Consider the following 11,733-nt stretch of genomic DNA (forward strand, 5'->3'; position numbering starts at 1 on the left):
ATATCAATAATAATTATTATTGATATAGTATTCATTAAATAAACAAACCCATTACCATTAAAACTAGCTTTCATGGGGTTTGACCTTGGAATTAGGTATTGTTCAAACAAAAACTTTAGATTCGTGAACGTTTAAGTTTTGTCATTATAATGACTGAATTTTCAAGATCATACATCTCCCCACTGCACATAGTTCCCACACCACCTGTTCTGCTTAGTAATGTCAAATGATCCATATTCAAACTTAGTTTGTTTGTTTGTATGGTGTTTTTACGTTGCATGGAACCAGTGGTTATTCAGCAATGGGAAACTTAGTTTGATAGTAAATTTACCAAGAGATGAAAAAATATAACAGTGTAATTTGTTATATTTATTTTCCAAAAAAACAATAGGTACAGTACTAAACCTTGCAAGTACAGGTTATGTAAAAGAAAGGAAACTAACCTGAACTGCACTTTGTATTCTTCATATTCCTAGCACTTTTATACCTATAGTAATGACTCTATGTTTTAACAAAACGGACCAGTATTGATATATTACAAATATACAATAACTTATTCATACAAAACTACATATCAACTTCAGGAGCCTGTCGGTCTTGCTTGATCAATGATCGGTGCTTTTTTTGACGTAATCTTTCTCTAACAGCAGCTTCATGTCTGAAAAATGAAGATATCACATTATTATATTCGGGTAATTAATGTGGAGAACTACAAAACAGAATGTATGTACATTGTTCTTTTCCGAGAAAGCAACAACGAAGAATGCAAATCCGCTTAAAAGTATGACTAAGATAAAAAAAATGCAAGCATATGTTCAATTCAATTGTTTCAGTTCGCTCTTCATTCATTATTTACTTGATACTACTTTCTAATTTTTAACTTTTTCCCTTTTCCTATTGTACTTGTACTTTTCCTCCTTTCCCTCTATTTCAAATTGCTTAGTGATTCTCCAACTCCCATTATTCTTCTACTAATGTATTTCCTTTACCATTTATTTTTATTGAATACAATGATATTTCTAGTAGGCATATGTATTTCAAATAACAAATCAGTATTGATTGCACTGTTTACTCTTGAATTAAATCTACCATTCAATTATTGTTCACAGGGAAACATAAAACTGTCAAAATACTATCAATATTGTAATTTCTTATGAAAATGGGTTAATCTTTAATGGAAAAGGTTTGCAGTACTGTAAAACTAAAGGAGCCCCACAATATTTAGTATGAAAGTCACAAATATATTGTCAGTGGTGGTAAATATATGTAGGCAGTCCCCAGGTTACGACGTTCTCGGCTTACGACATTCCGAGGTTGCGACGCTTTTCAATTACATTCATCAGACACTATTTCCAGGGTTACGACGCATGTTCCAGGGTTACGACGCCTACAACGCTCATCTGGCAGATGAAATATGACACCAAAAATGCAAAATAATCAATATTTGAAGATTTTTGTTGATGAAAAATGCCATAAGAATGCATTTTACATAGTTTTCAATGCACCCAAAGTATCAAAAATGATATTGTTATAATACAATAAAGTTTCATACATACTTACCTGGCAGATATATACATAGGGACGACGGAGTCTTAGCTATGTATATATCTGACAGGTAAGTTGATTGTATGAAAGTAAGGTTTTCTTAGGATTTTTGACGATGTATGAAAGTCACAAATATATTGTCAGTGGTGGTAAATATATGTAGGCAGTCCCCAGGTTACGACGTTCTCGGCTTACGACATTCCGAGGTTGCGACGCTTTTCAATTACATTCATCAGACACTATTTCCAGGGTTACGACGCATGTTCCAGGGTTACGACGCCTACAACGCTCATCTGGCAGATGAAATATGACACCAAAAATGCAAAATAATCAATATTTGAAGATTTTTGTTGATGAAAAATGCCATAAGAATGCATTTTACATAGTTTTCAATGCACCCAAAGTATCAAAAGTAAGGTTTTCTTAGGATTTTTGACGATGTTCCGGCTTATGACGATTTTCAGCTTATGATGCGTCTCAAGAACGGAACCCCCGTCATAACCCGGGGACTGCCTGTATACTAAAATACAAATGATTAGTATGCCTGTAGTAAGTATGAAAGTCACAAATATATTGTCAGTGGTGGTAAATATATATTAAATACAAATTTATAGTATGCATGAAAGTACTAGCATTTTAACCTTTTATCTATAAAACTTAAAATTGTTAAAAATGGGATATGAATAACAATATATGTTATTAAATACTCATTTCCTAAGTTCAAATCAAACTAATTGCATGTTTGAAATGGAGCGTGAGGTTATCTTACAACAATGGTTCATTCCCCATTGAATCACTGCAATCCATCGCTATCCATGAGTCTACTCTTTTTTTTATACTTTAGAATTATTTTCTTCATGTACATAACAGATAAGAAACAGAAATGCTACCTTGAAAGCCAACACAGATTATAGTATTTCTGAAAATTACTTGAATATCACAGGGTTGTGAAATCTCATAACATTGGGCATGGGTCAAACATTCATTGAGCAACCGTATTATAAAGGTGCCTGTATACCTATACATATTTGAAATATGATGTTATAATAAAACAAAAAATTTACCTTCTCCTATGTCTTTCAACATCTTCTGCAGCATGTGGAGGTGGTTCATATGACGCTGAATGAATCATAGTCCGAAGTTTATCCAATGCATCTGCTAAATTCAACTGCTGAGAACGAGTTTTGTCAGATCTTACAACAAGAAAACCCTCTGAATTTACGGAAGTCTTGAACTGAAAGTACAAAAGTTTGGAAAAGTTAAATTAGCATACCAAGAAACTAAGTCACGCTGTGGCATATCGTAATCTACTAAAGATCATACTTTGAACTTAAATGTGACCCACAATCATTGAACAACTTACATTATTATGTACTCTTATTTCAACTGCAGATGATATCTTCGATTCTATACTTACAGCTCACTTCTTAGAGTAACTGAGCTCTCAAAATCTTTTCAAAGATATCTGGTATAAATTCTGCAAGACTACCTGACTAGTGATCACCTATCTTTTCTCTTTCAGGAACTGAAGAATCTCTAGTTACTGATCTTTATTTCAGTAATATAGTGAAGGCCAGATATCATTCTGTACACTAAGATCTGTTTCCCTTTTAGAAACAGTATCATCAAATAAATACTCTTCCAACAGTGCTACATTTGACACTTCCCACATCTCTTGTGGTGTCCTTTTTGATCTCCTCTCTCCTACCATTTACCTCTTCTTATTGGTGTACCTTAAGTCTCTACAACTGTCAAGTTTTCTTCCTTACTTTCTCTGTGGTACATAAATGCATGCTAATTGAATTGGTTAAGATGAAGGCACTCCAAGTAGTACTGGTAAGTGAATTATTATTTTTCAGTATATTTAGTAAAACCCTCATTGACGTTTTCAGTATTAAATTATCCACTGGTGACTAGAACAGTATTGGAGTTAAGAAATCCACCACTATATGGACCTAGAAGACATTACAAACATATGTACATAGATATCCAGTACAGAAACAACTAGAAAATGAGGAAAGAAAATTTAAAGGAACCCATACTACACTAGCACGTTTAACGATGACCAGAATGAGTAACAGCAAAAGAGAATGAAGGCTCAATAAACAGAGGAATCACTATCATAGCTAAATCCTTTCTTCATTACAACCAACAATTAATATCCCAGTCATAAGTAAAGTAATAGGTTTGCCCTTTGTTTGTTCATGTTCAAGTCTACAAAAGCATGCAAGTAGTTTCTATGACTGAAATACAGTTATGTACTTTAATTATTCAAAGGATTGCTAACGACAGAGAACTTAATCTCCCTAGTATCCTGACAGATTGAACCATAGGTCCACTTGATTGTCTTATGTCACGGTGTTGTTGGACACCATCTTCTGCCTGCCAATTTTTTATAACAGGTCAATGAAAAGTACAGCTTGTTCTTCCCATAGTATGCATAACATTGCTTTCAGTAGTTTCAACTTGACATGTACTTTAATTAACTCCTGTACTATCACGTTTGTTGATTACTGGCTACTTGCACTGCTAGTGACAATTTAGAGTATTCAACCCTACTATGTACAATACAGGCAGTCCCCGGGTTACGACGGGGGTTCCGTTCTTGAGACGCGTCGTAAGCCGGAACATCGTCAAAAATCCTATGAAAACCTTACTTTTAATGCTTTGGGTGCATTGAAAACTATGTAAACTGCATTCTTATGGCATTTTTCATAAAAAAAAAACTTTAATATTGATTATTTTGCATTTTTGGTGTCATATTTCATCTGCCAGATGAGCGTTGTAGGCGTCGTAACCCTGGAAATAATGTCTGATGAATATAATTGAAGAGAGTCGTAACCTCGGAACGTCGTAATCCAAGACCGTCGTAACCCGGGGACTGCCAGTATTCATTATTTTCCCTCTCCCCATAAAAGCAGGCTTTGCACTTACCTTTAAGAAACCAAAAGGATATGATAAATATTATGAGTTATGAAAATATAGAAATTCTTGGCAAATCATCTTTTTATCTTTAAACAAGTTAATACTCTCCAAAGTCTTATTTACAATGATCAAGTATTTCTAAAGTTCAAATCAATAACTAGTACACATTCTTCTGTGACATCACTACAATATCGTATGATTATAAAATATACTGTAAACAAAAAAATACATAGCAAGAATCTGCAGAAATGTAAAACACCCCTAATTCCTTTGTTAATATGAAATAACAAGGACAAGATTTATCTTCTAACTGGCTCTGATCCCTAAAGCCCCAAAATTTCAATATTATAGGTACAGAGGTATCACCAAAACTGTTGTAGCAATGTCTCCATTACCTGATTTTCAAAAAATTTGATCCAAGTACACTTACCTTTTCTCTAACTCTTTCTTTCAGCTGGTCAGGAAGCCATTCAGCTGTATTCAACTCAAAGCGAAGATCAACTTTTGTATTCACTTTGTTAACATTTTGTCCACCTGGCCCACTGCTCCGGGAATATGAAATTTGTACTTTTTCTGCAAATAGCAATAATTTTAATAATATACAATAACAATTCCTTAGGTTAAAGATCCCTGTTGACCATACAGGAAAAGCCACTAATAAATAAATAAGAACTATAATCCGCAAGACTGGAATACAAGCACTTGCCACTTTTAGCATAATGCTTTAAAAGCACTAGATGAGATGGACCATTTCTGTTTCATGAAGAATAATCTGGATTGTGATGCAAGTATTGAGGGGACAATAAGTTAACAAGTGGCAACTATGTGGATTCAGTGAAAAAAGAATGCAGAACTTCTAATAAGTTCTAGCAAATAACCCATTTACTAAGAAAGCAAATACTACAGTAATTATGATGTGTGTATAAGGCCTGTACTACTTTAAGCAGCACATCCAAAGGAACTGATAATGAAACTACAGATAACTACAAATAATAAGGTTCTTGGCTGTTGTGTGTTGGAAGGATTGCATGACAAATGAGGACGATGCTGACGTATGTGTCTAAAGACTGGAAAACATATTCAGATATCAAAGATTGAGATGGTTTGTGCATGTCTTTAAAAAAAGAAATGAGCAGTGTCAGAAAAGTAACAAATTTGGAAGAGGCTGAACAAAGACCTTTATGGTAATAAGGGCCAAAAATCCAAAAGAAAAAGCCAATGTTGAATAGCGGACAGATGGCAATTTAGGCAGATGTATTAGATATAAGAGTTCACAGAATTCATGTCACATCTAACCCTGTCAAGGGGAAACCTGGAGTAAAAATGTTGCTAAGGAGGGTTGATAGGTCCCTTCTAGTGGAGCACAATACGTAGTAGTGATTTTTTTGGGTAGAATCATTCAGTTGACAATACAAGCATGAAATTTAGTAAGAATGTTGTCTGTTTGTCTCTTTTGAAAAAAAAGTTAAAATTCTTATGAAGCAATGCAGACATGGCCAAAGGAACACTGCAACAATCCTAGCAGCAGCAAATGAAGCATTTTTAAAACTTAGGTTTCTATATCCCTATCATCATATGAGTTCCATAACTAATGGTTTTACATTTACTACCACCGGTCTCAAGACAGCTACACAGCTAAATGAAGCAATATCAACTTGGAATCATAATTATTAAGCCTAAGGTTGAATGTTTTTAAAAATGTTAAATCAAAGCTTATGCTTGAGTAACACAATTTAAAATACACCTTTAAACAATTAATATAAAGAATAGCCAAAAACTTACCAATTGGAATATATCCTGAGAAAGTTAAACCACTGCTTTTAGGAGGCTAGGGAAGAAAAAATGCAAAAACGTTAAACAATACAATATGTTTTGAACTATTGAAGAAAAAAATGATTCTGAAAGGGTGCAACCACTTAGACAAACATAAAAATCTTTAGAGCAATAAAAACAGTCAATTATGCCAGACACCTTACGTAGTCTTTGCATACAAAAATATACTGTTATTTTTTGGTTCAAGCTCATGACATGAACTTCATTTATATTACAAAGCAAATTGTTCACTAAGGAAAAATGATTCATGAAATGGGAAAATTTTATGCTACTACTACAGCACAAGTCTTGCACAGAAACTTATCTACATGTACAGTACAGTGTATATATGTTTATATATACTAGGCTACATCATGTTCTAGACAAAATAATTGTTATACAGGCTAATTACTTGGCCAACTGGGTAAATATGCAGGATTCGGTATTCCGTGGCAAGCTAGACTATGGCAATTGATGTTTTTCCATAGAATTTTACCTCCTGAATAAGAATTTAAAGTAATATTTTTTCGCCTGGCTGTAATTAACCTAAAATCTACCCTAGGATTCAAGCATATTATTACACATATTAAATACTTACCTAACCTAACAACAGACCAGACATAGCCTATTGGCTAAATCCTTACCTAACCTAGGTATCTTGAAATGTCATACTCTGACATAGTCTCTGCTACCACTTCGCGAGTTAGGCAGCAGTACATGGAAGCCAAGGAAACCTCACAATGAAATGGGTATCCATGAAGATTCGAACATGGTACAGTATGGGGGAAATCCGCAGTGGAGCCATCGTCATTGCGTGGCTCAGCCTTATTCAATCGATATTTAATTGGTGAAACAAGAATACAATTACATCTTTAAGCATACCATTCAAAAGATTAAAGTTTCGTCAACATAATGTGATATATAAAAGCGCCATACGAACTAAAATAAACATGTGAGCTCTTCATAAAATATGTTTTCAAGGCAGTTTTGAAATCCAATATGGCAGCGATCGCATGAGCTGTCATTCGTAACCACAGCCAAGCCACCATCTTTCCCAGCCTTCCCAGCACTCATTTGAACAATGTTAGCGTATACTATATGTAACGTTTATTGATCTTTCTCAAGATTGCAATTGTAATCAGCACAATAAAACAACATTTTGTTGCCTATATTAGTGAAAGTATGAAACTTCTTAATCCCGGGGTCATGGTTTGAACTGAAATTCATTTTTACCTTGTAATCAGTGGTTTTATCCTTACTGCCATCACAACTGGAACTCCACAGTGCTTATTTGATTATAATTATACACATTTTGGTCTTAATTCACTCCAAATTGCACTTGAACTACATTGCGGTTCCTGGTTCCTAAGCGCTCACTCCACAAACACAGTTACAGGCAGCAAACTAGTACACGGTTTATGAGGTGCAAAGCTTTATTCCCTTAATTGTTTACTTTACTCATTATTTAGTTTAACTTTACTTTGTTACTTCAAAATGTTTATTTAATTCATGTCTATTATCCCTTTTTTGCAACCAAATTAACCCTGAAAACTTACAGATATTTCTGAGATACATACAAGCAGACAACAACAAAATGACTCATCATTTCGAATCTAGTGGAGCTTCACACATACGCCGAAGCATCTACAAATTGTTTCCATGAATTCTAGTTATCATAGTAATGCAATAATGATAAAATTGCTCTAATATGTACGTATATATACTGCAAATAGATACGCTAATTTCACTTATTTCCCCGGCTTTGTGTAAGTCTTATACCCAGTTTGCAGGGTAAACACATACCAATTGGCAACACTGATGAACAATTGAAGAGCAAAACTGTTGATATTTGAGTCAGGAATCTAGTTACTTTTTCAACAACGAATATTTTCAAATTAATAATCATGAATAGCTATATAAAAATACTTATGCAATTCATGACCTTATACTGCCGTTTAACTATTTATTCAAATAACTATCTAGTGCACGCTTCTTCTTCTTCTACCAAAAATCTTAGTTTCCTTAAAAAAGTAGTGGTTGGAAGTCATTGTTTACAATTATTGTGATGAAAGTGCCCCAGCGTCTATGGGTACAAGTGGTGTGTGGATTTAGCACAGGAAATGGGAAGTTTGTTGACACAAGCGACTCCGCAAACGTCGAGATGGCGTCAATCTTCGAAATATTCATACCTTAGTTGTAAGTAAAAATTTTGAAAGCGTCATGGAGGTAGTGTGCACTGCGTAGGGCTAGACTTTTCATTACCCTCTGTTTAATCTTAAAATATGGCCTTAATTTCTAACTTTGGAGAAAATACTTACTTCGAAAGGAGAGTAGAGGTCTCGAGCTCCTGCTCTCACCACCAACTCATGACTGATGACCATCTCCGGTGTCAGGCGTGTTAAAGTACTTTTTCGGAGGGTGGCTTCAAACGCGGTAGAAAGTGGCTCGGCTAGTCCAGCCGGTTGTTTCCCCTAGTTGTTCGGTGAAACTGAAGACTAGGTAGCTAGTAGGTTAGTACCCCACCCACTTCTGTAATTACCACTTTAGGCTACGTCCAAAATGGGCATGGTGTTTCGTACCAGCCCCTTTGGAATTGGCAGTAAAAACATGAACAAAAGATGGTGAACATAAAAATAAATGGTAACTTCTGCCACTACTAATTAGTAGGTATCCAGGATACCCTTACCGATAACAAAAAAGATGAAAGCCAAAAAATCCTTAGCTTACCTCCGTTTTCTTAAGTAGATCTAAATCACTCTTGGGGTATAAAGTCTTCAGGCTTATTGCACTCTGAAATTGCCGGACATGGAGAGTAGTGTGAATTTGGCGAACATTTACCAATTGTTTTATACGGCCGCAAAGTCGTGTTGCAGAATGCATTTTGACGTCGCGTAATTTGGTGTTATCCGGTGAGGGCCAGGCCAATAATCGTAGTAGTAGTAGTAGTAGCCTGAATTTGTCTCTGAAACGGCTCCCTTGCTCTTTTTATTCCTACTTTGCTTGTGTTTATTTAAGTTCTTTTGTCTCTGTAATGCCATACTTCTTTTATAAATTCTTTCCTTTTTTCAATTTTCCCCCTTCAGCAGATCTGTAAATAAAAGTATATTAGCAATCAATTCCTCTTTATTTTCCTGATATGGCTGCTGCTCAAATCAATCTTTCTAATCTGTATGCTAGGCAATAGAGTAAGTAATGCAATTCTAAGTTTTCATGTCTTTTCTTCACAACACGAACATTTCGTTTCGCACCCTTTTAGCCTATTCCTGTTATTTAATTATAATATGTGATATGAAGGATTTGTTTACAAAGCTGAACCAAGAGGCGTTCTTATTCCATTTACGGGATGCACTTGAAGCAAAGAACCCGTGTCGGAATACTGCTGGCTTAATCTAAAACAACAAACAATCTTAAATCATATTGATTATCTTAAATCCTTAAAAAATAACAGAAATACAGTACATTATAGCCAATACATGCTATTAGGATGAAATTAGATTAATAAAACACTTACCGTAACATATATTTAATTGCAGAACAACAACACATATACATAAACATTCAGCAAAACAAAAGTATGTTGAATATTCTTTGGCATCATGGCCTCATAAATCACCAAAACATTTGGAATATGTTTGGGCATTATTATAACAGTGATCAGTGATAGTATATATATATATATATATATATATATATATATATATATATATATATATACATACATATACACACACACACACACACACACACATATATATATATATATATATATATGTATATATATATATATATATATATATATATACACTAGCTGGTTACCAGCCCTACGGGCGGGTCCCAGCTAGATTGGTTATGTGTAACCCAGAGCATATATATATATATATATATATATATATATATATATATATATATATATATATATAATTAATATATAAATATAGTATATGATATATAATAATCTCTTTCTCTCTCTCTTTCCCTCTCCCTCTCGTTCCTTTCTCTTACTCTCTCCAACAATCACTGTCTCTTACCCTCTTTCTTCTCCCTAACACCCGGTTTACTCTCTCTCATTGTCTCTCTCTGTCAACCCCCTTCTAAAACCACCCTCTTTGATGTCATTGATGTTTACCCTATAGTCTACTAATGTATACAGAAATTTGTTAACGTAACTAAGTCTACGGGCATATCCAGCCCCATTTCAGGGGCAGAACCGGCTCTGTTTCACAGAATCCCTTCTCACCCTTCGGAGGGGGGAAGTAGAAATTTGGGGATCCCGGGCTCCCCGGTGGATTCCGGGGTCCCAAACATAGGTCTCGACCTTCCCGGGGTGGAAACCCATCTCCGTTCCGAATCTCAGTCCCGTCACATACATACATACATACATACACACACATTGCCAAATATATATATATGTGTACTATATACTATTATATATTATATATTATATATATCTATATATATATATATATATATATATATATATATATCATATATAAGAGAATAACCACAGGAAAATGATAGTCAGAAATCCAAGCGCTTTCGTCTTTACTAAGATATTGTCAAGGAACAAATGAAATACAATTGAAGAGAAAGGCCTCAGGTACACAACAAGATCAAGAATACCAGATGGTTAATTGTCAAAAGGGTAAAAATTAAAGAGATAATCCAGGATTATCGGATATCACACGGTCACAAACCTAAACATAGATTTAACCTTAACCGAAATTACAAAGTATCCGTACAGTAATCTAGCCACCTGTGGGGGCAAGCCAGCCTCTATGGGTGCTGGTCCCAAGCCCGGATGAATAGGGAGGGTTGGTGTCAGGAAGGGCATCCGACTGTAAAAACCCACGCCAGAACCAATGAAATGAGTCGTGATATTGATGAATAGTGCTAGGGCGTACTCCGTAAACGACGCACAGACACATCGCCCTAACTCTGTGACAAGGCGAGGGCTACTGCATCATGAGCGGGTGCAGCTAAAGAAGCGAGCTCTAAATGTTATCAGAATAGGCCAGCTCAATATTGGGTCTATGACAGGAAGAGGAAGAGAGTTGGCGGAATTGATGAGGATAAAGAGAGTGGATATTTTGTGTGTGCAGGAAACTCGATGGAAGGGTAATAAAGCTAAAGAACTGGGGGATGGCTACAAGCTAATCTATAGTGGAGCAAATGAGCAGGGTAGGAATGGCGTTGGTGTAGTGTTGTCGGGGGAAATGAAGAATGCAGTGACGGAAGTGAGTAGAAAGAATGATCGCATTATGAGAGTGAAGATATGTTATGGAGGGGAAACAATGAACATCATTAGCGCTTATGCTCCACAAGTGGGCTGCACAGAGGAAGAAAAGAGCCGTTTTTGGAACGAAATGAGTGAGGTAACGCAAGAACTGGAAGAGCAGGAGAGGACTGTAGTGGGGGCAGACTTTAATGGACATGTCGGAAATGAAAAGGATG

The 11,733-nt window shown here is 35.3% G+C and overlaps 1 protein-coding gene across 1 annotated transcript; it reads right to left on the minus strand.

The window, feature by feature from the left end:
* Positions 1 to 356: 356 nt before the first annotated feature.
* Positions 357 to 9,232, minus strand: LOC135204366 (large ribosomal subunit protein mL62-like). Its single transcript, XM_064234590.1, has 5 exons — positions 9,010 to 9,232; positions 6,253 to 6,298; positions 4,901 to 5,043; positions 2,610 to 2,779; positions 357 to 658 (listed from the first exon to the last, which is right to left on the minus strand). The coding sequence occupies exons 1-5, from the start codon at positions 9,160 to 9,162 to the stop codon at positions 568 to 570; spliced, it is 603 nt and encodes a 200-aa protein (XP_064090660.1). The 5' UTR covers positions 9,163 to 9,232; the 3' UTR covers positions 357 to 567.
* Between the last annotated feature and the right edge of the window lie 2,501 nt (positions 9,233 to 11,733).

Source organism: Macrobrachium nipponense, chromosome 44 (genome assembly GCF_015104395.2).
Source record: "Macrobrachium nipponense isolate FS-2020 chromosome 44, ASM1510439v2, whole genome shotgun sequence".
Taxonomy (NCBI): Eukaryota; Metazoa; Arthropoda; class Malacostraca; order Decapoda; family Palaemonidae; genus Macrobrachium; species Macrobrachium nipponense.